The sequence below is a fragment of the Athene cunicularia genome (assembly GCF_003259725.1).
Source record: "Athene cunicularia isolate RWA chromosome 6 unlocalized genomic scaffold, athCun1 chr6_part1, whole genome shotgun sequence".
Lineage (NCBI taxonomy): Eukaryota > Metazoa > Chordata > Aves > Strigiformes > Strigidae > Athene > Athene cunicularia.
Window position 1 is genome coordinate 13,304,266 of NW_020799105.1, and position 26,724 is coordinate 13,330,989.

A 26,724-nucleotide genomic window follows, 5' to 3' on the forward strand; every position below is an offset into this window, starting at 1 on the left:
TTGCTACTGAGAATGTTATTTCCAAATAGATTTCACCCATAGATAGTCAACTCCTATACAAGGAGTAACCTAAAGGCCCCCAGTTCTCAGATTTCCCAAAGTGACTCATTCAAAATGGGCTTTGAGTGCTTGGACACTTTTTTACTATAGGAGAGAAAAAAGTTTGCTATCATCCCTGTGAAACTCTATTTGAAGCGAGTGAATCTACATATACTTATGGCCAAAAGCACAGCAACTGCTAACATACTATCACACCTACACTCAGTGCTTGCTCACCTTTCAGTGCAAGAGTGTGTCTTGTCCCAGTACAGATCAGTTACACAAGGTGAAGAGAACATGTCATCTTTGGTTGTGAGTAGGAACCAGGCAGGATATTAATACATTTCTGCCATGCAAATTAAGGGTGTGATCTAGTAGGAGCATGTGGGTGCATGTATTCCACGTGCAACACTCAGCACAGCTGCTTGAGGCCTTGATGCACAGCATGTAGCAGTTTTGCTGTGGGCAGCACTGGAGGAACCACTGATAGACCATCCCTGTGGGTTGGGACCTATCGCTGTTATGGCTTCTGCAGCTCATTTTCAGTCCTGACAGTTACACTGGAAAAGCCTTTTATACAAATCAGTTTTGACAAACAAAAATCCACATGGGAAAACGAGGTCTGCAGCATGGAAAGGAAGTTTTCTGATAAAGATTCCAAAATCACACTTGCTTCAGCAGCGCCTTTGAACATCAGGGCACTCTAATACTGCTTTGAACTGTATGATAATTACAGCTGGGGCTGCTCCTTATCACAATCATTATCTAGCTGCCTGTTTTTAAAGTTTTTTTCATTTTCAGTTCTTTCTCCTTCCCTCACAAGCAAGACAGAGTGCTGTTCAGAATTCACTTCTCCCCGTGGGTTCCTCAGGTACAGTTTTTCCCCTGCTGTGAAGAGATGGTGCCTGAGGGAGAGGCGATGGGTGGCTTGAGGTGCAGAGTTGTGGTTCCCTCGGCTACCCCGAAGGGCGGGCTACCCCGAAGGGCGGGCTACCCCGAAGGGCTGTGCCGGAGCCTGCCCTGCCACTCGTGGTGGGGAGCCTGGAGCCTGCTCCGCGGCACAGGGACACGTGCAGTGAGATGGTGCCCGGCCTTAGGCAGGTCCCCAGCCATGGGGCAGCAGGCCCATGCTGGCCGAAGGCACGCTACGCAGCCTCACACGCCCGGCTGCACTATAAGCGCACACGAGGCTCCTGGGGCTAGGCGCAGCAGCCCGGCTCCGTCCAGCGCCTTTGCGGCAGTGCCGGCCCGCCCCGTATTTACCTCCCGCCCGGCCACCTCCCCGCCTTCCCTCCTGCGCATGCGCAAAGCGAACGGCGCCGACGCGGGCGCACTGCGGGCGCTCCGCTGGCCCCGCCCCTTTCCCCGGAAGCGGGAGATTGAAGCGCTGGGGCCGGTGAGGCGCGGGCGGCCCGGACAGGGTTCTGCTCGGCTCATTCCATGAGGGCGGTGGGTGCTCCCTGCGGCTCAGTGGTGCTGGGATGGGGACGGAGGGGAGGAGAGGGTCCCTCAGGGCTGCCTCCTTCCCTGACCCTCACCCTGGGGCCTGGCTCCTAGAGGCGGGCGGGGCCTTGTTAGGGCTGGGGGCCTCCGCTCACCCACGGCGTGGGAGCAGCCTCTGGCTTGGGCTGTAGTTGCGCTGCGGGTCTCTGCTGTGCTGTTTCTGGGGTGCCTCTTGGCTCTCCACGGTGCAGCACCTCAGAAAGAGCTCTCTGGTTCTGTAGCTCTGCTTAGGAGCTGCTCAGCCTTCTTTCTGCTTCTCTGTAGGGTGGAAAAGTAACCAGGGGAAAGTTGGAGTGTTAACAGAGCCTTCGGTTCGTGAGAGGAGAATGTAAAAGGTGTGAGTGCTGTTACATAATGTAGCGATAAGCAGGCAAACTGAGGCATGTAGCATCAGAGACTTACCCAAAGAGCAAAACAGAGTAAGTACTGAAGTGCAAAATTATCTTTTCACCTCCTGGCCCAAGTTTTCCTTACTTGCTGGACAGAATTATTCTTCAATAATCACTGCTTGAAAATGTAAAGAATTTTTTGGCTGAGATCTTGGGGAAGGATTTTAAGAGTGCAGATCTATATGAATGTGCTGCTAGAGTTCAACAGTATTTAGTGAACCGTTGGAAAAAGTATTTATTGTAGTCGTGGTCATTTGATGACAAATAATCTGCATTAGAATGTAAAGGCAGAAAGTCACAGGATTTTTTTTTTTAAAGTTGAAGAAGTCTGTTGAAGCTAGCTCTTAGGCTTTGAATAATTTTGCTGCTTAGTAAGATTTATTACATATCTGTGACATACTGTATACATAGGCATGATGTCGCTTTTTCCAGGCTCCTGTTTACATTAAGAAATAATAGTGATAACTTGCGTTATATTTAATGGATGCTGTGGGCTTCCTGTTTAATTGATAGATTGCTAAAATACCCAATTAACTAGACTTTCTTTACTAAAGTCTGTTTGTTTTGTTTTTTTAATAGAACACAATGTTGAATTTTGAACAACGGGGGGGAACGCTGACTTGTAAAATAAATGAGGATCTGTGTCCTTTGGTATAGAGCCAGGAAGACCACGGTTGCTGGGTTTGTAAAACTGTCATATTGAAGCTTTGCTGTGTTTCATCTCTGAAGAGGAAGCCCCTTGTGCCAGTCTTGTGTTGCCTAGTGACTTGTTTGCAGGTTTTTATTTTTAAGAGGCTTCTGTTTTGAAACTCCTAATTGTAATTTGCAGGTAAAAGAAGGTGTAGCGGAAGGTGTAGCTGAAGGTGATGACTTTCCAGTTGCATTTTGGTCATTAGCAGGTGCTTCACAATTGTTACGCTAAGTTAAATATCACCAGATCAGTCTGAAGTTGATACATGCTGGGAGGTATGATTTATCATTTTAATTAAGAAGCTTTTCTGAGTGAACTGGGGATGTTTACTTTTAATCCAAAATTTTACTTGTGTGAGTAATTTCATTTTTAAGCAGCATGCACAGAAGGATCAAATGAGAGTGGATTCTTTTCACAGATCTAGGTACTAAATTACTTTGTTTTATAGAAAAAAAATGTTTATACATATAAAAATCTTGTGGCTCCCAACAATCCTTTTATCGCTACTTGGGATGCAGTTAAACTAAAGGACTGGTTCTTCACAACCTGGTCTAGTAAGGATTATTCCTTTGAGTTAGAAAGCAGTGAGGGTCATTTAGGTTAAGAAAATACAGTTTGTTTGGATTGAGTATTTTTAATGAGTTTGTTGCAGGATCTGGATTTATAGGCATACTATAACGGGTTTGATTGCTTCATAAGTTGTCCGACTCCTTTTTTAACACTTGAAAGGATATCGGATAGAAAAAAATATAATGGGGAATACCTCCTAAGACTTTCAATAATATTATCCTTTAAAGAAAAAATTCTGTAGAGCTTTGAATGAGGGAGAAATAATATCCAAAATTCAAAGCAAGATACTTTGTGTCAGTTAGTAGTGTGAGAAGAAAAGTCGTTTACAAAGCAAGATGCTACTTAGCACATGAAACTGTAACTTTTGCAGATGTCTTTTTTTGAATTTACCAATTAGAAAATAAGCCTTAGTATTTCTTATGAGAGCTTTTTACTCCCTTCTGCAGCCACATGGCTCATTAAAACCAGGTGAAAATCGTATCATACATAATTCATTCTGTCTTTTAACAGAAACAGCTATCCGTCTTGAGATGGAAGAATCAGTGCTTGATAAATTGCCATCTTTATGCCATACTCCAAAGGATTCTGGGACAGCAGCTCCACAGGGGACTAGTTCAGGGAAACAGGTATGAAAACTTATTTGTTTTTCCAATAATGTGACTCTTCATAATAACAAAAATGCTTGTGAAATCATCAAGTAGTCTGAAGTCACTGAGATACTGTTTGCTGGAAGGCTACAGATAGGTAGCTTATACCCATAGCTACAAGGTTGTCCAGATAAGGAATGTGCTTGGTATATTTTGCTCTGAATATGCATATGTTTGCTGTGAATACAAAATGATGGAGCAGTATAACCCAAATGCCATACTAATAAATTTAAATCCTATTTAGGGTTTGTGGTGGATTTAGGTGATACTTGTTTTTTTTTCTAATCTGTCATCTTCGGTTTTCTCAGATCTTAGTGTTCTGGGTTGCTGTGTATGCAGAATGACTTTCTGTGACTTCTGCTTGCACTTGAACAAAGTACACTGCTTTCAGTTTGAGTGTTCTCTGTAGTGCTGAGCTCCACTTCAGTGTTCATCCTAGCATGTGTTTTGGAGATGCTGTCATGCTCAGCATATGATCATATAATACCAGGGTTGGAAGGGACCACAAGTATCACCTGGTCCAACGTTTCTGGCAGAAGCGTGGTCTAGACAAGGCATCCCAGCACTCTGTCCAGCTGAATCTTAAAAGTGTCCAGTGTTGAGAAATCACCAATTCCCTGGGGAGATTATTCCAGTGGCTGATTGTACTCATTGTGAAAATTTTTCTTATTGTGTCCAATCGAACTCTCCCCACGAGTAACTTGTACCTGTTACCCCTTATCTTTTCCATTCCATGTGACTCCTTGTAAAAAGGGAGTCTCCATCTTCTTTGTAGCCACCCTTTAAATACTGGAACATCTGTACCTATGCAGGATAGGGCTAGCTTGCAAGTGTTCCTTAACTAATCCCTCTCTCCCATATTTTAGTATATTTTCACAGGTAAAAATGTTAGACACAGATTATAAAAAAATAAATGTTAACTTATTTTGAAGAAAAAAAAAATCGCTTTCTAGATGCTTATCAGTGAAGGATCTCGAAGCATGAACAAGTCAAAATTGTATGTGTCATTTCTAATACTCCCAAGTAGAATACAGGTGCTTTATACTAGTGCTAATACAAAAAGTGTATGTGTGGTGGGATGGAACAGTAAAAAAACCCAACCCTTATCTCCATTAAACTAGAGGGAAAAATTGAACTTGGTATGAAATTAGCCAGGATGAAATACGCTGTATATCTTCTGCATAAAGACTAGAGGAGTACGTTTGCCTCAGCAGAATACAGGATTTGCTCCTAGAAAATGTGCATTTTTTTGTATCTTGCAGCTGTGTGTGCGAATACAGGTGAAAGGAAGAAGTTAACTTAGAGTTTGTGAAAGCTATAGAGAGAATTAAGTCTGGCTTTACAGTGATCCTTATATATGTGACATTCTAGGTAAATAATAACTAGGGTAAACAGTTCTTTGAAATATGATCAAAAAATCACATTATTCTGATCCTTCTGTTTTTTGGGGGGTTTGTTTTGGTTTTTTATTAGCCAATGAGTGCAGCTCTGAGGGAGCGATTAAGGAAAACAAGACGTTCGTTTCATGCTAATTTTACAGTGGCAAAGCGCCTCAAAATAGACACTGAAGAAAAAGACTGTGCTGATGCTGACAAAGGGTGCCTGCTAAAGACAAGTACAGATTATTCCAGATTACAAGATGGTTCTGAAAATCTGGAAAGAAACGGCACTGGACGAGCATGTTTGAAAAGTCCCTTACAGGAGAGTGGTCTCTGTGGATCAGCAGAGAATTCTGATGTGCTGCAGGTTGACCTTAGTCAGCAACAGTCCCTGGAAGAAAAAGTAAGGCTGGTGAAACAAGTGCAAGAGAAGGAAGAACTACTTCGAAGGCTCAAACTGGTTAAAATGTATCGGTCCAAGGTGAGGCAAAACTCTGAAAAAGCACGTTTAAGTCATCCTTTGACATGGAATTCATAGTGTAATCCTCAGTTATTAATTTAAGCAACGATATTGACTCACTTTTTTTTTTTTTAATGTGTGGTGTTTGTGTCTCAGTTTTAAGGCGTTTTATAAAACAGATCTACAGGGTATCAAAACCCACCACATTTCAGCAATTGACAAAATTTGTTTTGTTTTGTCCCAATTTCAGAACAACCTGTCCGAACTGCAGGCTTTGATAATGAAATGGAGAAGTAGTACACAGCTGATGCTTTATGAACTGCAGTCGGCCTTTTCCGCTGATGGCAAGAAAGTGAGTCTTACTCAGCTGATGGATACTTTCGGGTTAGAAGACCAGTTATTGCACTACAGCAGAGCAGAAGAAGATTTTGTAGATGGATAATCTACAGGTGAAAAGTCTTCAATTATACAAGCAGAAAAGACTGACTGAATTCTGATCACACAAGAAGTGTCGATCAGACAGTGGACTTTGTGTTGAGGTTAGGAGGTTTTCTCAGGAGATACTGTAAAGCTATGTACTTAGATACAGAGGGCGCTGTAAAAGGCATTACCTAATGGAAAAGATTGAACTCGTGCTGGTTTGGAAAACCTGGCTTAACTTGATCAGTGAATTGTTATTTAATAAAAATATAACAGGTAGAAGGCAGTCCATTTTTTGATTAGTCTTTGCAAGGTGACTTGTCTTGAAGTAATGAACTCAAATAGCTTGTTATTTCTGTTGATGGTCAGAGGGGGAAGAGTTCAGTTCTTTGTTCAGATACATCCCCATTTTACAAATGTTTTCCTGCTGCCAGTCAGTTAATGACAGCATTTTGCCAATTAAGTAAAGATAACTAATTTTCATATTGTTAACATTCTGAAGCTGCAATGAGATGTTCTCAATAGCTTTAATTATTACTGAGGGAAATGGGCCATAATGCAGTCATTTTCAGCTACTAGTCCACACAGTTGTCTTCAGGGAAGCTGTCTCAAGCATTCTGACACAGCCTGAGGGAAGGGAAGGCAAGAAAATTGCAGCCAACATCTGTCTGCTACTTCATGTGAAAGCCAAGTTTTTTCTCTCTTCAAATAAATAAGAAAAACAAGGCCTTGTCTAATGAGAGTGCTTCAAATATAGCATCATAAAGCTGAATAAAACTGCACCATTTCATTTATTCTCCAATAAATGTTCTCTTTTCAAAGTTTTTTTTTAATCTGAACTTGAAATTGCCTATTTTCTTATCCTGGCCTATGCATATAGTGTGGTGAATTCTTTCTGCTTTTATTCTCCTTAAAATCACTGCTGTCAAGTGTAACCATACATTAATCTTAACTACTCTACAACTCTCCCTGCTGTAAGTATTGTTTTATATGCAATCACATTCCTTATTGGTTGTACCTTAATTGTTTTGTTTACAGGTAGCATTTCCCGTTTCCTTCATAAGGGAGTAATTGCTTACATATCTCAGGGGGGAAAAAATCAAAGATTGTACAGATCCTTTTAACATTGATAGGGCTCATTAGACTTGAATCTGTACCCACAATTTTCTCTTAAGAATACTGATTGTTGCTGTCCACAGAATTAATGAAGAACAACCTTTATTGCTAATCCCATGTTGAGTATTAAGACACTTAATTCTTCTGCCACTTTGGGCTAGTAAAAAAAGATGATAGTGCCTGGTGAAGGGGGTGGCTCTTTTCCCTGAGATCCTTGGCAAATTTGGAATTCTGCTGCTTCTAGGGAAGTTTCAGCAGGAAGAAAAAAGTCTTGCAAGAAGAATGGAGGTGTAATTAGAATTCTTACAGACCCCAGTTAGAGATGGTAAAGCAAAAAAAGAAGTGGTGTTCAAGAAGTTGTTTTCCTTAAAAGTGTAGAGTTTTGTTAAATGAAGGTATCAAAGCTAGTAATGCTCTTATAATGGAATGAGTTTAGGTTTTATGTGAATTTATGGAAGGAGGAAAAGAATCGATACATACCATGCAAGAGGGAAATAAAAGTCCTTGAGAATGCTTGAGTAAGTAGATTAGGCTCCAGCAGTAGTTAATTTTATCAAGGGTTCTTGGAGAGATCTGGTGGGAGATCAATGTGAGGGGGTGGGAGATAGCAGCAACTGTTTCAGGAGGCCAGGTGCTTCCAAACCTGTTTTTTCTGTAATTCTGGCAGTGGCAGCAGCCACAGCTACTGGTGGCTGTGGGTCATTATGCTATCAGCAGCAGCAGCTTTCAGGACTGAGCCAGACAGCACACATGGTCATGCTGAAGCATATCTTCATCTTCTCAGCAACCTCCACCTGTGCCTTCACAGGTGTAAATATATTTAAAATAGCAAAATAAAGTAAAAGCTGCAGACATGAATTTTAGCAGATACAAACTCAGATTTCTTGTAGTACTTCACCTTCAAAATGTTCTACAACTGCATACTGCAGCCTAAGGCTATGCAAATATGTTCTACCGATCTAGTTTCTTGTACCCTTTGTTTTCTGTAATAAGCTATATGGTTTATATAATCAAACCAGCAGAAATAAATCTCATGAACTGAACCATGACAGGGATGACTAGGTATAAAATGTACAAAACAGACAAACACGCATATTTCAAACAAGTTATTTTTAAAGAAATTATGGAAGAAATAATTTGTGGAAAGAAAAGTTCAGTGAGAGATGGTAGATGTTCAAGCTCTTTTTCTTAGACCAGTCCATAGTATTTTACATCTACCTGAACTCTGCTTTTTAAAGAGCAGGGAATGTTCGTGATCTCAGTCTTTCAACTTCTGCCTGAAGAACTTCAAACTCTTCTTCCTGTTCCCTTACACAGCGCCGCAGGTGTTTCTGTTTCAGAATCTCTCTGTAACGCTGCTTCACTATCTTTTCAGAAATGTGCTGTGTGTCTGCATAAAATATAAGAGTTAGCTTGTCCTTGTAGCGGATGCACAGTCTATATTGGACCTGTCCTGGGGTTATTCCAAGTTCTGTATAAAATAGGCAAGCATTTTAAAAAAGGCTCACAGTTGCGTTTAGGAGTCTTTATAGTACTGAATAAAGAAAAAAATTTCAAAAACACCCTGGGACCTCTTCCTTTAGTTTCTAGCAAGTACCCACTATTTTGAAAAATCTTTAACTGTTTTACTAGTGGTAAGTTCTCTACAGTTTTCCTAATAGCAAATACGCTTCTCAACTTCATGTTACTTCCTGTTCCCTTGGTTGGGTGAAAGAAGTGAGTTGAACAGTTTTGAGAAACAATGAAAGCATATTGCATAATGAAGGTATTAATGACTGTAATATTTTGGTTAAATAGCTTCAGCAATTGTGTCAATTAACTGGTTATAAGACCAACAATCTCTAGGTACGCTTCTAAGTAAACAATGTCAAACAGTTGTGCTAGAAAGGGCACTGCTAATTGTGCACATACAGTAATAAATAGGTGCCCCTTGGGTGATGCTGATGGAGAACAGGACTGTTTAGTCTTGGAGATATTTCCTGAATATTCTTTGCTTGTGACTTAAAGTGCATTACTGTGACTCACCGGCTGCCTCAAATATATGCCTCTTTTCTGAAACAGAGACAAGCATTTCTTTCAGCTCCAGGCTGAGCTTGTAGTTTGCTTGTTCTTTTAACCTGATGGACTTCTCCAACTCTTTAATTCTTTTCTGACGGTTCTTCACATTCTTCTCATGCAGCTGTGCATTTCCAAATGAATAAAGTAAATATATGAGATTATACAAAAGCTGTTCACACAAACTTACGATGGAAACCAATAAGCACTGCACTGTAGCTCAGTAAACTTTCATGTCATTTGATTTAACTAGTAGCACATGCTTTTCTTTGTGTGGTGTCTTTCACAGGCACTGTATTCCAGTATGCTTTATGGAATTCTAACATAAGTATCAGACAAGGAGCAAAGAGGTGTGGGTCAGGGAGAGAGATATATTAAAGATAAAACGAAAGGCAAAGGGAGGAAAGGAAATCAATGGAATCAGTGCTGAGAACACTCTTGGCTGCTAGGAGCTGCTGAAGAAAGGGTTGTGCAGAAGCTGGGGGGGGGGAGCTGTAAAGGGACAGGATAAATATTAAAGCTTGAAGGGGAAGAGGAGGCTGATGCTAGCTAGAGCAACCTGGAGAAAGTCCAGTGGTATCACTTAAAAACAAGGATAATCATTTGAATGTTAATAAATGAGGGAGCCAGCAAATCAGACTGTTGTGTGTCTGTTATTTTGAACGTAGGGGGGTAGTGATATTATGAACAGGCTGGTGCTCCTGGAGAGAAACATTAAGCAGTGAAGTCTGAAAGGATGCTTCATTAGAAATGGAAGAGTGACTTTTATAGGCAATGCTGTGTAAGAAGTGATAAGCAGATCTGCGTTCAGATGTTCAGGAAGGAAAGTATTCAATTCCAGCAATAGAGCAACTAGATTTCTCTCTGTAGGCTTGATCTATGCAGCAATCCATGCATGATGACTGCTTCCAAAGACTTTACTGCTTTAGACAGCTCAGTGCAAGTTGAAGAAACTATTGAAAGCCAGATGAATAAATAAATGGATATTCATCTGTGTGTGCTGTTATGGCTGTGCTCCAACAGTCCTTGAGTTAGCATGCCTCTATCAGTTGCACTTATTCCTTAAAACACCTCTTGCCAGTGAAGGAGAGGAGTTGCATTTAAACTAAGGATGTCTCTCTCAGATGTGGTGGTTCACTTAGGATTTACCTTATCCATGAGGCCAAGAGTCTGCTCCATCACTGAAATGTGGTGGGCGATGTGGCTGTCGTGGTTCGGCACAGTTAGGAACTGAAGAGTTAAAACCAGAAGGAAACCATCTTACTAAGCCTGTTTGTTCTCAACAATTCCACACTTCTGTAAAGACAATCATACTATGTGAAACTCAAAAACCTAGAATTCTGCACAGTGGAAAGGCTTACTAGTGATCATAAATGAACATTGTAAAGATATTCTTGGATGATGTGTGAATACTAGACTGTACAGCTGTTAAAAAGGATGTTATCTATTATGAGTTAATGGAAACAAAGACCAAGCAAATTTGTTGTGAGGTTGTCAAAAAACTCAAGCTCTAGTTTTGTTTATAAGGTAGTCCAAGCTAACACAGCTGGAGGCCAAAATGCTATACAGTCTGTGTTTAGGACAGAGAAGAAAGTGATTATTTTGTCAGGTGGCTTCCTAGTAATTCTTCTTTTATTGTTCTTATATCTGCATAGTAATTCAGGTTTCAGAGAATTTAGTAAAGATATTTTCTTGGACACACTGCTACTAAAATACCTCTTTATCAAATGACAAATGGTAAAACTGCCCATAATGGGCAGTAGACAGGTTCCTGTAGATGTAGATTCATCCTTCCAGACTACTTTCCCACCAAAGCAACAGGTAAAATTTTGTGGACTGCTCTAGTTAGAAAAGGAGAAACAGCAAAGACCCAGTAGGCTCCTTGCCTACAGCACCAAACTGCTTTCACTCACTGCTTTATTAATAACCCCCATTCCAGGTGTTCCCAGGTCCTTGCCCTCACACATTTATCTAAGCCATCTTTATTTCTGTTCCTATTGTTGGGGTCTCTGTTGCCTTGTCTTGCCTACTAACCCCACACTTCTACTCAAAAAATGAAGTCAAGCCCCTCAGAACATTCTAATTCTGATTAAACTGGTATACGCTTTTGCTACGGCAAGTCTAACTCTCCCTGAAGGCCAATAGTTCTGCTCGTCAGTTTAAATGAAGTTTGAGCTAACAGCAACACTCAGGATAAATCTGCAGGAAGAACTTTTCAGTGTGTGTCACATCACCTCTTTGGAAAGCTGTTTTGTTGGTGTTAGTTATGGATGTTCCTTGGCTGTGATTCAGAAGCGAACAACCCGCTTGGACAGCAGCAAAACAAATGAAGCCTGTGCAAAACACGTTCTGGATTTTGTAATCTTTTGATTGAATTGCAATATCCTTACCTGCTCTCCAACGTTCTTCATTCTCTCTGTGCTTTATATTCTCCCCACTGCAGTATCTCCAGCCTACCCATCCTCTGACATCCCTTACTCCAAATCTTCAGGCTTCCCCTAAAACGCTTCTCCTTCCTCCTCTCTTCTCCCACTTATATCCTCGGCTCTCTCCAACAACCTTTACCTATGTTTTCTGGCCTGCCAGCTGGGCCTGTTCAAAGCTATGTGGGTGCTGCCTTGCTGGCCAGCTACTGCCTCTTGCCTGCCAGGCATGGCAAACAATTCCCTGTCGTTTTGCTGGGCCAACAAATGGCAGTGAGCAGGGCTCAGTGAGACTCCCCTGGGAATGCTCCATCTTCGAATACTGAGAAAAAGTTAAAGTATTTCTGTGAGATACCAGCTGGAGGCACCTCAGACCTTTCACTTAAAAGGAAGTTATGGTGCTTGGCTTGATTTAAAAGGTATGAGCCTTGTGGCTGCAAAATCCTGGTTCCTTACTCTCAGTGCCAGTTCTGAAATGCTGAGAGTTAGGGCTAATTTGGCCCTAACAGTTTAATTTACAACTGAACATCCCAAAAAACTTCATCACTGATCAATTCAAAAGTAAAACTTACCTTTGAAAGCTGAATTGTTGACCTATTGGGCATCAGGTTTCTCCACAGTAGTAAAAGATTTACAAGGTATAAATGCTTTTACAGGTACAGGCAGAAAAAATTTCTGCAGTCAAAATAAAAATTAGAGAAAGTAACTCACTAGCTGGCGATCTTTTGTAATAGGTAGTCTTAAAATATCCTGAGCCTTCTGTTTCAGATCTTCTATCTGCATTCTCATTTTCTTGTGTTCCCATTCCAGCCGAAACATCCCTTTAGAGAAGTCTTTATATTCCACCATGCTAGCAATTTTTTTCTCTCCTTGAGCCTGAACAAACAGATTAATCTTAATTAACACACTTTAAGGATTATGGAATAATTATTTGCAACAAGATGGGTAAGCAACCAGAATTATAATTTTAGTAGTGAAAACATGCTATACTGCAGTTTCTTTCCAGGCTTTGCTTCAGATTGTTATCTTTCATGGAATTTTGTTCCCTTTTATGCTCTGTGCCACAGCCTTGGATCATAGAAGGAGATGAAGAAAACTAACGTCACTCTCCATCCTGTCTTTTATAAGAACGAGAAGGCATTTTAGCTTTACAAAATACAAGCTTGCTCTGTATAAGGTATTTTGCAGCTGTTAGTGAAGGCTTTGTGCAGTAGCAGTAAGAAGCATATTTTGTACAGTTAAAATGTCTAAAATAAGAACATTTAATGAGAGTATGAAAAACTTTTAGGTATGATCACCAAGTTCACCTTACATTACAAAGTGTATTATTTGTTTTAAATATTAATGTAAGCTACTGTTCAAATGCTTCTTAACATAAGTTTGTCTTGAGGGAATTTTCAGACTGGTGCCCAGGATATTAGCATTTTCTATTTACAGCGTGTAAGTGATGGTGTGTCTAAAAACTACTGCTATTTCATTGACCTGAACTGTATCGATCAAGAAAGCAGTCTGTACTGCAATCTTTACATTATGATAAGAGACATTACAGATTTCTTAACAGCTTCTAGATTACAATTGAGCCTACGGGTGTGTAGTAATGAATTGAAACTGGATGTCAAACTGGAGAAAAAGCAGAGCCCCTGAAGAAAAATATCTTTGTTTGAAAAGCTTAAATTTGTTTCAGATAATGTAGATTATTACCATGATAGAGCAATTCAATTCTTCAATAATGCTCTTATTAATGAGAATGGCATCAGTGTAGTCTGGGATCTCAGTACTTTCCAATTCCACCTGTCCTTGTTTTAGCAAAAACTGGATAGTCAAATTCAATTCAAGTTTCATCTTCTCCTCCTGCACCCTAAAATGGCAGAAAACCAACATCTAGTGATTTCAACAGGATTGTATAAGTCCCCTCATGATTCCGAAAATGTTTATATTTATTATATGTTTATGTAGGGGTTACTCTTTGACAGCCTGCCTTCTATTTGCTCCCAAAATGACTACAGAATTTTCAACTTACTTCCATACATGAAGTTTTCAACCACTGGATTCAGTTTAACATACTCTAGCAGATGTTCTGAAAGAGTGTTATTACTGAACAGAAATCTTAACAATTGAAAAGGAAATGGAGGATACTCCCAACCAGCACTTGTTTTCTTGTATAATTTATCATGAGGTTTGTTCCTGAATGACAATGAATGTGAAAATTATGTCATGTACATGAAAAAATGAAATATTGGCATTCCAAGAAGCTCAGTGAAATCAGGTGTCACGTGGCATACTGCAGTTAGGAGTGATCCACTGTATCTTCAGCCTACATGAGCAAAATTTAACTCAGCTAGCTAGCATACATGTGACCTGGAAGGCTTTAGGGGATTCACTGTATGAATCCTTTTAGCTTTTGGGGCAGTCAGCTTGCACTGAAGGCCATGCTGCCATCCTCACTGATGTTGTTACTTAAGATAGTAGATTACAACTGGTTTGGCCTGTTCATATAACCTCACTTCAGAAGTACTGTAAGTCTCTTAGATGAATCCTAGATAAAAGAGTGTTGGAAAACACAGTTGTGTAATTCTGTATGTAACTTTGCTGGAGTATTAAAATATAGTTGAACATAGGAAAAGAAACAAAATTACCAAGTGAGTTCTTGGAAAATGTCTTCTATATCTGACTTAATCTTCTCATTGTCATTCATTCTTCTCTGGAGAAAGGCCTGCATCTCTTCCAGTGTTAGGGCCTTCCATTTCACCTAAGCAAGCAACGTCATGACATTCTGAACTTCTTCAACTTTGTTAGTATGTCAGGACAAGCCTCTTCAAGAATAGAGATGACAAGTTCTTAAGAAGACATATGTATGTATAGATATGCAGCCTGGTATTTTGAGAATCCCAGTAGAGCACATGAGACATAGAGGTTAAAATCTTTACACTCTGCTCAGGAAATTATTTATTCATTTATGCATAGATTATTCACATGAAGGTAAATCTTATTTCCTTCTCTCTTGGTCAAAGGTCTCTGTCTCTGGATAATTCAGATTTACATCTTCATGCTTTTAAACTGAATAAATAGCTTGCTAGAACTTTCCAGCAACATTCTTTGTTAAGAATTGCTCTTGACGTTCTAGAAAAATATGGGAATGCATTTGTGCAAATGCAGAGTGCTAACGGAATAGAATGAACTCCAACAGATGATGGAAATCAAATACCTTAACTTTTTTTGGTATGGACAAAGGAAAATGATCCTTTTTTTTAGTGAAACCATATCAGTCACAATCATTCTGATGAAATCCATCCATATTAATATGCTATTTTTTCCTCTGAAGGGGAACTAAAGCTGGTTTTCCTTGATGAAATTTCTATTCTGAATTGAATGTGGCCAGAAGCAACTTTCAAACTCAACTGCAGCTTATGTATGCTGCATTGTCATTTCACCACTAGCTTGACCCTACACTTGAACTCCACAGATGTTTAAGACCTGAAAATATCAAGAATGCTAGCAAAATAAAGAATTTTACATACCAGCTTCTCACTCTCCATTTTATTTTGTCTAGCTCGACAAAAACGTTCCCATATAGACAGGTCTAAGCCATTAGGCCTGTGCTCGGGACTATCCAGTTCATCCATAGCTTTCATTGAAAGGGTAAGTGCATCTTTTCCATCTTCAGCTGAGCCTGGACAATCCCCATATGGATTAGCTGTGTCAAGGAGCATTTCTGTCACTGGAGCCCTAATGCACATACATGGTATATACAGTATTTACTTTTTATTTTCTCTTGCATAAAAGAAGCTCATAAACAACTAAGAACATATCATATGCTCAATCTCTTGCAAAGAGCAAATAGGTAAGACTGCATCTCACACAAAATAAGAATATTTTTTTTGAGACCTGATGATTATTTGGATTGCATTTAAAATAGATCGTGTGGGGCGAATAAGGAAATGTAAGTACTCAAAATACCACTTGTTAGTATGATAGGAAATCAACCTTTGTCAACTAGCCAATAAAAAGCAGGTAGTCTACTGATTGTCAAAATAATTTAGACTATTGAAATAAATAGCATTCTCATTCTTGACTCACAAGACTTATTAGTATTTAAACAGATGGAATCAGGGGAGATCTTACTTTGGTCGATGTTTGTAAAGTTGGAAAAGTTCATCAAGGAGATTGGCAGGTACATCAGCAAACTCCTTTGTAAAACCACTTTCCAGATTCTAGGAGAGGAAATGGAAAGCTTTCTTGTTACCACAATGTTATTTTAAAAAATCATCAACCTGCCCATATCTTAGGAATACAGAATATGGTGCTCTTCCAAGTGCTCCCAAGCATCATGGGAATCTGGACTATTTCATAAATTTTTCTATGCACATAGTCTCCTTTAATGCTTAATTTCAGTTACCAGTAAGTTGACCAGAACTCATCCCATGCTTACAGGGAAGCATGTACCATACCAAGACACAGCATTAACATTTTAATTCCTGAACCTCTTTGTATTTGTTGAGAGTCTCACCTTATCTTCAACTATTGCATTTTCATAGGTGTCTGTGTAAGCCTCAATTTTATTTTTGGTAGTCTGGATTATTCTTGCAATCTTGACCTATAGCAAAACCAAAAGATTTCAGGAATGAAACTCAGCCAGCAGAAGCACTAAATGGCCATTCATACACACTGAGGAAGCTGACACTTTCTTATTTCTAGAGAAAACCTCATGAGTTATTTTTACTAACAATATAATGGCTTCTTCAGGGGGCTACTTGTAGATACTGCTAAAAGGTGAGCAGGTGCAAAATTAAAGTAGTTCAATATTTTAACTATTGTAAATATTACACTTTTCCTAAAAACAGCATTCCACATGCTAACTTACCTTTTCTTTCTCCTTTTTCATAAGGAAATTACGAAGTCCAGCTTCTCTAGTGTTCAACTCTTCATCCAACATTAAAGCATAAGTAAGATTGACTATTTTGAGTTCTTCCTGTGAAAGGATTGTAATAAAAAATATTAACATTCAGGCTGCACAGAGGCAGAGATGAAAAATTAATATTCTCTGCAATACCTGATAGATGACCATCTCAAATTTTACTTTCTTTTCAGAGAGTTTGCACACAGTCTCATCAAAAGTTTGTGTTGTTTCCTGGATGGAAGTTTCAAGTTTCTTCAATTCATTTTCCAGTGCCTGGGGAGGGAAAGCACAAGAGCAGCAATATTACATCTGGAGAAACAAACAAGCTCTGATATAGTATTATCAGATGCTTAACAATGCACAATATGGAACTGTATCCTTCAGCCAAAAGGTCCCAGAAATTACTTATTTGGAAGGAGAGAGCTGCCAAGCTACCAAGATGTGTTGTCCAAATACCACTTTGAAGGATAAATGTAATTGTATTATTTGAGTATGGTATCAGCAACTCTGGGAATGGGACCTGAAAAAAACATTTTAGGAATACTGGTACATTTGTGAGGGAAAGTTACATTTTGTCAGATATCATGTTTGGCACATATTAATTGGTATAAGTAGAGATTGCCTTATTTTACTGTTTAACCTAGGACTCATTTAATATGCCACGTGTTTTTTGTTCTTTATTTATTTTGTTTATTATTCATGTTTAGAAATAGCTCCTGAGAAAGATCAGAAGCTTTGGTCATAAGCACTGTGAACTAAACCACTCCTTTTCTCATTTTAATTTACCCTTCTGTACTTTTCTTTTTCTTCATTGAGCTCTTTGACTTTTTGCTCATGTTCTCTAAATATTTTCTTTTCTTCATCATTCCAAACATCCTCAGGCTTGGATATAAAAGGAGGTGGGGGAATATCCTGGAAGTATTAAAGACAAATATGCTTCAAAATCAATATTAAGTCTTCATCAGCACACTAAGAAACTATAGCATGCAGCAAATTTAATTAAAGGTATTTCTTAGTGTAAGTAAGGTTAAGTTATATAAGTCTAAGTATATATATATACTGTTTCTTTGGTCTGTTACCTGCATCAGTAGTTCTGGTGTGTATATATATATATATATATATATATATATATATATATATATTCTACTACTGGATCTTATAAAATACAGGTGTTTTGTACTCAAACACACTACTGCCAGTATAAGATATACACTGCATTTTATGTTTCAGGAACCCAAATCTAACTCCATGCAAATGTATACTTCTAAGTGGGGTCCTAATTTTTCAAAACAGATCAATTCCAGGGAGAGCACTTGGGTCTTTTTTTTTGACACTCCTTCACATTCTTTCCTCCCTCTACTACTGTACTCTCTATATTTGCTGAGTTAAATGGAACATAGTGTTTTTCTGTAAGATCACAGTCATGGTTAATAGACCCTTCCCACAGCAATACAGTTGTTGTAGTGATAATACTCAATTATGTTTCTATAGTATTCCACTGTGATAGGGACAGGTGTTGATGGGTAAATCATATGCAGGCACTAAAATCTTGTGGGTTCTTTTGAGCCCAGTGTATTGTCTCTTATGTAGTATATATATATATATATATATATATATAATGCAATTCTACAATTCTCTGACTTTGTGCTATCACTTAGGTTGGAAATATTTGCTAGCTGAATTTCACATTTCCTTAGAAGTCCACAACCTAAACGATATGGCAGAAACACAGCTTACCATTTTCAAGATGTCTTCCTTTTTGACTTCCAGCACTCCACCCATCATGTCATTAAGAGCACGCAGTCTTTCATTGTCCTGGGAATGACCAGAAAAAATATTTTAGGTTAAAAAAGGAAGGGTAGTAATTGGAAATTTTGGGAACGATGATAGGGTAGTTCACCTCTAGATCACCTATAAGATTATATTGTGTGTCACTAGTAGATTAATGGTCTTCAGTGATGCATGTGAAAGATGGTAAAAATCTCAGAGTTTTTTCTGGTAGACAGATGTTCAAATAACAAATAACAGTACAACTGCCATTCTGGCAGTTTTGGAAAGAATACATAGGCATAGAATACTCCTGGCCAGTTGGCAGGCTAGGATGAAGGAAGTTGTAGTGTCACTGTCTCATCGTGCATCTCTTTTTGGGCTAGAACCATCTTAGGCTTTTCACAGATGCATTTTAAAGCCAGGGAAGAGCCTTATGATCTTCTAGTCTGATTCCTGAAGAACAGAGGTTGCTCAGTCAACAAACATATCAAGCACAAAGCTCTTGATTGAACAGTAGCATGCATTTAGGAATGTATCTAGTCCCCAGCCACCTGATATGGTACTTTTAATTGCCACTAAGCACATTTTTTAAAACTATGAGCCTAACACTAAATCTTTGCTTCCCTCAGCTGGTCTATGTAGTTCTAATCATAAACAATACTAAGAGGGAAAAGGTACACATAATTAGCTACCATTTTAAATTTATTCTCCCGTACTACATTACCGGAATATTCCAGCGCAGTGTTAACTAAATAAGGCTAACCAGAGACAAAGGCCTATTCAGTAAAAAGGATACTGCTTTAAGTACCATAGCAGCAAAATGTCTTTCCATTTCAGGCTTAGCCAGCATTTCTTCCTTCTCTATCTCTTGTTCAGTCAGGTATTTTTCAACTTTAATCTGAAGGAAGAAAATGAAGTTCAGATGAGGGTTCTTTTCTCCAAACGTGATAATATGTGGACTAAGAACATTTGGAAAGATGCTGTAATACTAATTCTTAATGCTAGATATGTAGTTTTAAACTACTTAGTTTCAAAATGGTGCTCAGAGAAAACAAAGAAACCCTTATTTATGGAAGTAATCCCTGCAAGCCTGGTTTGAATCTTATAGTCAGGAACAGGGAGAATTTCTACCTAATTTATAGGCAATTAAAAACTTTTAACAGCAGTAAATTAAGATTGTATACATTTTATTCATTTCAGGTTGACTTATTAAGAGCTTTTTCCCTAAAAAGGGAGAGGAAGTAATACAGTCAAAAGGATGATTTTAAGTACACAGACACATCTGTTTTAAAGCTTTTCAGTACTGACACAATGTCTGGAAATTAGAAGAATTAGAGAACTGTATTTGAGTGGGTGCAAGAGATTTTTTTTTCAGACACCTCTGAATCCTGAACAGTGAGCGCTCGCTCTGGTATTTCATCATCTGTAAGAGATGGCTCCCACACTTCCACTTGGAGGTCAAGTTGTGCCGAGATTTCTTGGATCCTCACATTTCTTTCTTTCACTCGTGCTATCTCCTGCTCCTTTTGTCGTGCAACTGTGTCAAATTCCTTATTAAAAGCAGTTTTCACTTTGTAAATGATGTCCTGAAATACCAAGAAAGGAAACAGCAATACTGCATGAGTCACAAGCATCTATGGTTATATACCACTCCTCAAGCCATCAGAATCATAAATGTGTGTATTTGTACATGTGACAGGGAGATAAAGTGGTAAAGCCCTTTTGTGAAAACCATAAGGGCAGAGCTCAAGCTTTGTTAAATGGAAGTGAGCTATTTTTTCTTTTTTTTTTTCCCCTAGTTTTTATTCCTTTTCTATGTATTTGCAATTTGACAAAAATTCTGCCGAAACTACATAAAAAATTACTCTGTCTTCTATTTGCTGTTTTTTGCACTCTCCAGCTGAAAGAAGAGGCTTCAATGAAAAAAAACACTTGACCTCTAAACCTAGAAACTGTAAATCACAGCTGCAAGGAGGCAGAGTTAAGGGCTTACTTTCATGATTTTTAAGTGGTGAAACCTACAGTTTTAATATGCTTTCATATGATTTTCTGTCTGACATATGTAAGTAAAATGCTCCCAGTAAATAAAAAAACATTGGAAACTAATTTTTTTAGAACACCTGAGACATTTAATGATTTTAAAAATCATATACTCCTAGTAGATTAGCATAAATAATTGATCTTAACAAAGAAAAGTAGAATATTGTGAGAGAAAACCAGTTGTGTTTCCTACTGTGTCAATTTACTAAAATGAAACATAAAAAGGATTTCAGTTCTATTAAACTTCACATTTTGAGATGCTTAGCTGATTGCAATTTGTATTACAATGAATATTTGTGTCCATAATTATTTTGTTATTTCTAATATAATAAGAAGTTAGGAAATAATAAGGCAGGATGGCAGATAAGGTACAATATTGCTGGAATAAAAAAGGTTGTGCTCAGTGCCTAGTCTGCCAGTCTAGCTCTCAGCAAGCTCACTGCATTGGCCAACATTGAAGATATATCTATGCTTAGATATATGGCTTTAAAGCCATACAGTAGAAAGATCTTGTTACATCCAAGTTTACATCTAAAGGCACTCCTTGTATTTCTTCCCTATCTACTTTAAAAACTAGTGTATCTATCTACTAGATTTTATGTATTACAATGCATAATCATTGAGATCTGCTATCATTTACAGCCTTAAATAGCTATGAGGAGGCAATGCTTTATAGTACTTTAACCACTTCTACCCTTGTTGATCATCTTCATAAGAAGCCTATTGTTAGCACGTTTACTACTTAATAAACTGGACAGGGTAAGAGGAGAGTCTCATAGTAATGAATAATAAATAACAGAAACATAGAAGACTCCAAATAAAGGGATGGTAAGACTGGAGAGAAAGGAAATGGTGCAAGGATCCACCTGACTTTTCATTAAGTAGCAAATAATAGGGAAAGTGGTCCTATTTTCACAGGGCAATGTGCAAGCTAGCTTGGGCTACACAAACTCTTAAACTGAAGCACCAGTGGGCAAATACAGATACCCTCAAATTGGGTAACCAATTTCATAAAAGTGTTTTTCTTCTAGACCCGAGCTGGCAAATCCACTGGTGTTCTACTGCACTATGTACATTTATTAGCTTTCATCTCAGTAACTCAGAGACCTGTGCAACTCCCCACTGTATAGTGTCAGTATGCCCAGAAACTAACAGTGGCTGTAAATGCTGTGAGAACCAACAGATATGAGAGTGTCACAGCAGTAATACAAATTTAAGACATCACCTTCAATAATACTATCTGATTGACTTTCTGTTCCCTGGTGTGCAAGTCCCATTGGTGGTATAGGATAGATGTGTCTCCACCATACTGAGAACTCAGACTTCCAGTCAGGCAATAAGATGCACTACCACTGGCCATTCCTTCTTCAGCCTTCTCTCCTTCCATAGATAATAGAGTCTCAGAATCAGTCTCAAGACTTTTCTTCTGAACCTGAATATCACAAACATGATAACTGTTTTAATTTTGTACACAATCTCCAGTGGCACATCTGAAAAAATTCTAGAGGTTGTATTCTTCAATTAAGCTCAGTGATCAAATTAATACAAGTTGAAATGGTCATACTTGGAATATTGGGTCCATTTGTAGGTTCCCCAGTACAAGAAAGATGGGCATACTGGAGCAAGTCCAGTGATGGGCCACTAATACAATCAGGGGTTGGAAGGATCTAATATGCATGGACAGGCTGAGAGAGTTGGAACTGTTTAGCCTCAAGATGGAGAAGGCTTAGGGGGACCTTAGTAATGCATATAAAAATCTGATGATGGGGAGCAAGGACAATAGAGCCAAACTCTTAGTGCTGCTCAGTGACAGACTGAGAGGAAATGGGTATACATCAAAATACAGGACATCCAACTTAAATACAATAAAACACTTTTCCTGTGAGGGTTGTCAAACATGGGAAAAAGTAGTCCATAGAGGTTGTGGAATCTTCCATCCTTGGAGATATTCCAAACCTGACTGGACACAGCCCTGAGTAAATTGCTCTAGGAGGGCTGGACTAGATGATTTCCAAAGAGCTCTTCTAACCTCAGTTGTTGTGTGATTCTCTAATACTAATACCTTCGTTCTGAGTAAAACCACAACATTTTGTCTTTATTTATCTTTTTAAAATATTTTTTGATAATTTGTACATCAAGAAAATGGACCTTAGAAATGTAACTATGTAAAGAAGGGTTAAATGCCAACCCTGAACATCCTGATCTGAAATGGCTTTATGCAGTACCTCAAAGAGATTGTACCTTAAGATCAGCTGTCTCAATCTTCTTTGACTGGAGAACTTTCTCCAAAATTTCCAGCTCTTCTTCACTACGTTCTTTCAGTGGATAATTCTTCACTTCACAAGCCATATGGAAGCACTGTTCAATTTTTTTAAAAAAACACAAAAACCCAAAGTAAAAAGTTCTTCAGAATGCATCTATCAATTTGTTCAATACCTGAATGCTAAACAGTTATAAAAACTTCTTAAAACCAGGAATAAAATTGAGGATGTATTAATATAGACAACATAGTAAAAATACAGGGGAAAGAAAAAAACACTTGCCTTTTTGGTAATAAGAATAGTTGGTTTTTTTGTTTTTTTTTTTTTTAATGTACAGAATTCAACCAGAACTAGATTTTTTGTAAAATGACTTGGTGTTGCACCACCCCTGAGATAATCCAGTATCAGTTTGACTAATCTCCCTCTGTTTAAACAAGCAAAATCAGGATTAAATTTTGCCTTTATGTTCTGTGTAGCAAAAGTCATACTGACTGCAAGAAAATTTTCTCTTTTACCTCTCCTAGCAACACTGCATAAAGCTATTCTCTGAGATGAAGGAATTAAAGAATTGCTTATTTGCTTATCAGCACTCTTAACCACCTTAGAAGGTAAAATCAGCCAGGCTCAGATAAAATGAAAGATTTGCATGGGCCCTGGGAAGATGTAAGTTTTTTCTCATACCATAAGCAGATCAGAAATGTGTTAAACTTCTATTTATTTTGTCTCTATATCTTAAGAAATCAATAAACTGCAGAAAATGAAGTAGAAAGCAGAGGTTACCTTAACTGCACGTCCTTTTACACACATAGCATCCCAGCATTCATGTTTGATGACATCCTGCAAGTAGCGGTTGGCTAAATTCTCCATCTCAATCTCCTTCCTCACCTTTCAAGATATAGAAAAGAAAATAACAAGAGGTGGTGCAAAATAACAAGATATGGGCAATTTGTATTGAGTTATTGAAAGAAAGCTAACAGATGAGGTGAATTACCAATATTTCATCATCTTAGATTATCAAAGCTATCTTCTCCAAAACCTATATTACATACTACTGAAAGGCACCATTTTATAAGTGAAGAAAAGCATTCTAGAGCTTAAGCAATGTGCCCAAGGCCACAGTGTCAGATTTATAGTTTCTGGCACAGATCATATTCCAACTGCCAATGTCTGCATCAGCAGCTTTACCTGCTTCAAAAAGTGACTTTATATACTTTTAAGTGTTCCTGCTTCTCAGCAGTGAACAGCAACTTTGAGATCATCCTCTGTTCTTCAATCATTCTTTCTCCTTTGCACTGATAGTTCTAAAATATTCTTCCCCCATTCTGTCCTACCCTGGCTACTTCTTGTTCAGCTTCTGCTCGTGCTCTTTCCATTTCTTCTATATCCAGGTTGAACTCGTGCTGTTCCAGTTTCTCAGCGTCTGGCACCTGTTCATTTTCATGCATCATTTTCTGAATCTGTTTGTTTTTTTTTTTTAATAAGGGAATAAAAAGTCATTTGAATGTGAATAGAGGAAATGCTATTTTAAACACTGTAGAACTTGATATCAGAGAAAACTATTTTAATTGCCTCCACTTTTAACTGCTTCATGGTAATTGGTAGAATGGGCTGCCTGTAGCTAGTGACAGAGTACTATGTGAATATATTTCATCTTTTTATGAAAGTTTATTTGGATGTTATATGTGAAGTTGTGTATATTTTCTAAGAACCTGTAGTACACAGTGCTTTATTCTGTTGTTCTTAGAACTTTATTAAGTTATCTATGTCATGCAGTTCAACAAAGGAAACTGCAAATTCCTGCACTAGGGTAGGAACAGCCCCAGGCACCAGGACATGCTGACTGCTGAGCAACTGGAAAACAACTTTGCAGAAAAGTAGTTGGGGGTCCTGGCAGACGCCAAGTTGAACATGAGCCAGCAACGTGCCCTTGTGGCAAAAAAAGCTGACGGTATCCTGTGCTGTATTGCTGTGTTGCTAGCAGGTTGAGGGAAGTGAGAGACATGGACATACTGGAGAGAGTCCAATGAAGGTGATTTTAGGACTGGAACATCTCTCATATGAGAAAATGCTGAGAGAACTTGGGACTATTCAGCCTAAAAAAGAAATAGCTTGGGAGGAATCTCATCAATGTATATAAGTACCTGAAGGGAAGGTGCTAAGAGAGTGGATCTAGGCTCTTTTCACTGGTGCCCAGGGACAGGACCAGAGACAACGGGCACAAACTGAAACACAAGAGGTTCTGCTCAAACATCAGGAAACACTTTTACTGTGAGGTTGACTGAGTACTGGAACAGGTTGACCAGAGAGGTCATGGAGTCTCCATCCTTGGAGATAATAAAAATCTGTCTGGACATGGTCCTGGGCAGACTGCTCTAGGTGACCCTCTGCCTTATCTTCTTGCAGATAGCAGTATTTATGGAAGGAAACAGAAGGAAGATGAGAGGACAGCAGTTTCTATAATTGAAGGTTCTTAGACAGGCAGAAACTAGCCTGCTGAAAGAATAGATTGCTCAAAGTATAAGAGTAGTATAAAATATTTATTTGGAGCAAAGAAAACTGAGAACCAGACGGTAGTTCCTGGCAGGTTCAGCATATAGTCCCTGAAGAAGCACATCTCTTTATTACCTGTCTGCTCAGAGTTTATGACAAGAATGTAGCAGCACTAGAGCTGATAGCCATAAAGGAAGTGTACTTGTAAACAAAACTGGTAAGCTGAGCTATTACCCTTGTGAAGAAACTCACAGTTTTACGTAGCTTTTTAATTCCCATTTGCAGCTCTTCCTTCTGGTTAGCAAACCTCTGAGTCTCTTCTCTAATGACCTGACATACAACAAATACATTATTAAAAGACAAACACAGACAAGAAGAGAAAAAAAGATTGAAATAATCTAAAGGAACATTATCCATACAGAAAACAAAACTCCAAAGGGATTAATAACTGAAATAGATATAATCCTAATTCAATATGACAATTCTTAGTATTGCTCAAGAGAAAAAAGATTTTATAACCAGGTCACATTGTAAACAGGTTGTACAGCAATAGAGCTTAAAAGAAAGAAAATATTAAAGAAAGAAGTCATTACAAGTGCAACAATTACAGACACACTGAACTGCATAAAGCCTACTGCCAGAATTTGTTAAGTGTTTTATATTCCTCAGATTTTTCATTGTCACTAAGCACTTCCAGTGGGATATTTAAAGACACGAGTAAACTAACATCTGTTACTCATTCTGGAAGCTGTGAAATTTTCTTTGCCCCTACAGCCTTGTCAATTCACCTCTTAGGGAAAATTTCGCAATTAGTCTGCACCTCTGCTTTCTAAAATAAGTTTACAATTTTAAGTAGGATGATGGCTATTGATTGAAAGGGAAGGATGTATCTTTATGACATTGGACGGACTCCATCCTCTAAAGTCAGATGCAAGTTTCTTAGGACATTAATGAGCAGCTTAAAACAACCTAGGACTACATTGCTGCCTTTCAAGCTTTGCTTCTCATTACCTGTCGCTAGCTGATACTAATAGTCATGTGGTACTCATGTGTATGCACAGCCTCATGGATTTGCCAAAAAATCCCACTAGAGGCACTAAAGTATGAACACTAGCATCAAAACAGAAACAGGAATACAAGTCTGGGAGAGTGATGGAGAACATGCCACTTTCAGTGGCAGTATGTTTTAGATTGATTTGAGCCTCTCATGAAACTGCATCATAACTTGGAAGGTCACTCCTGAGATCACCCAGAAAGCAATGATACTTTGATTTGTCCTACCATTGAACCTCAAAAGCTGGACAAAATACACAGCTCTGGCTCATATCAGAAAGAACATCCTAGCATCCATAAATTCATATTTCTGGGGGAAAAAAAAAGTCTATACTAACATTAACATAGCAGTTTCCAGGTTCATAAAATGTAAAATCCCCCCTGTAGACAGTTTTACTTATAAAATCTTTGGTTACATAATACACTCACCTCAACCTTAATGTGAAATAAACTCTAGGATTTTGTAATTAATGTCATATTGCTGAGCACTGATTTATCAGTGCTGTAGAATTCATTATTCT

The 26,724-nt window shown here is 38.5% G+C and overlaps 2 protein-coding genes across 15 annotated transcripts in view; one reads left to right on the plus strand and one right to left on the minus strand.

Moving 5' to 3' along the window:
* The first annotated feature begins 1,384 nt into the window (after positions 1-1,384).
* SFR1 (SWI5 dependent homologous recombination repair protein 1) lies at positions 1,385-6,368 on the plus strand. Of its 6 annotated transcripts, XM_026851133.1 has the most exons (6): positions 1,404-1,435; positions 1,807-1,961; positions 2,761-2,897; positions 3,703-3,818; positions 5,313-5,699; positions 5,929-6,368. In XM_026851133.1, exons 3-6 carry the CDS (start codon positions 2,888-2,890, stop codon positions 6,118-6,120), a joined length of 705 nt encoding a protein of 234 aa, XP_026706934.1. In that variant the 5' UTR covers positions 1,404-1,435; positions 1,807-1,961; positions 2,761-2,887; the 3' UTR covers positions 6,121-6,368. The 6 variants fall into 6 exon arrangements, with proteins under 6 accessions (XP_026706937.1, XP_026706934.1, XP_026706933.1 ...); XM_026851132.1 differs by lacking the exon at positions 1,404-1,435 and having other exon boundaries at positions 1,474-1,961; XM_026851136.1 differs by lacking the exons at positions 1,807-1,961; positions 2,761-2,897 and having other exon boundaries at positions 1,385-1,435.
* CFAP43 (cilia and flagella associated protein 43) overlaps positions 5,504-26,724 on the minus strand; it is a 50,714-nt gene continuing 29,493 nt past the window's right edge. For 7 of the 9 annotated variants that reach the window (XM_026851127.1, XM_026851125.1, XM_026851126.1 and 4 more), the window contains 20 exons: positions 25,403-25,480; positions 23,992-24,117; positions 23,441-23,545; positions 22,641-22,757; positions 21,625-21,831; positions 19,739-19,945; positions 19,168-19,257; positions 18,327-18,404; positions 17,376-17,501; positions 16,743-16,862; positions 16,554-16,661; positions 16,200-16,286; positions 15,815-15,903; positions 15,211-15,418; positions 14,329-14,441; positions 13,394-13,550; positions 12,404-12,568; positions 10,419-10,499; positions 9,240-9,393; positions 6,475-8,604 (listed from right to left, as the gene is read on the minus strand). In XM_026851127.1, coding sequence (XP_026706928.1) covers positions 8,447-8,604; positions 9,240-9,393; positions 10,419-10,499; positions 12,404-12,568; positions 13,394-13,550; positions 14,329-14,441; positions 15,211-15,418; positions 15,815-15,903; positions 16,200-16,286; positions 16,554-16,661; positions 16,743-16,862; positions 17,376-17,501; positions 18,327-18,404; positions 19,168-19,257; positions 19,739-19,945; positions 21,625-21,831; positions 22,641-22,757; positions 23,441-23,545; positions 23,992-24,117; positions 25,403-25,480 — 2,574 coding nt within the window. In that variant the 3' untranslated portion in view covers positions 6,475-8,446. Of the gene's footprint in view, positions 5,610-6,474; positions 8,605-9,239; positions 9,394-10,418; positions 10,500-12,403; positions 12,569-13,393; positions 13,551-14,328; positions 14,506-15,210; positions 15,419-15,814; positions 15,904-16,199; positions 16,287-16,553; positions 16,662-16,742; positions 16,863-17,375; positions 17,502-18,326; positions 18,405-19,167; positions 19,258-19,738; positions 19,946-21,624; positions 21,832-22,640; positions 22,758-23,440; positions 23,546-23,991; positions 24,118-25,402; positions 25,481-26,724 lie in introns of those variants that run through there. The other 2 variants (XM_026851124.1, XM_026851130.1) reach the window with 2 other exon arrangements.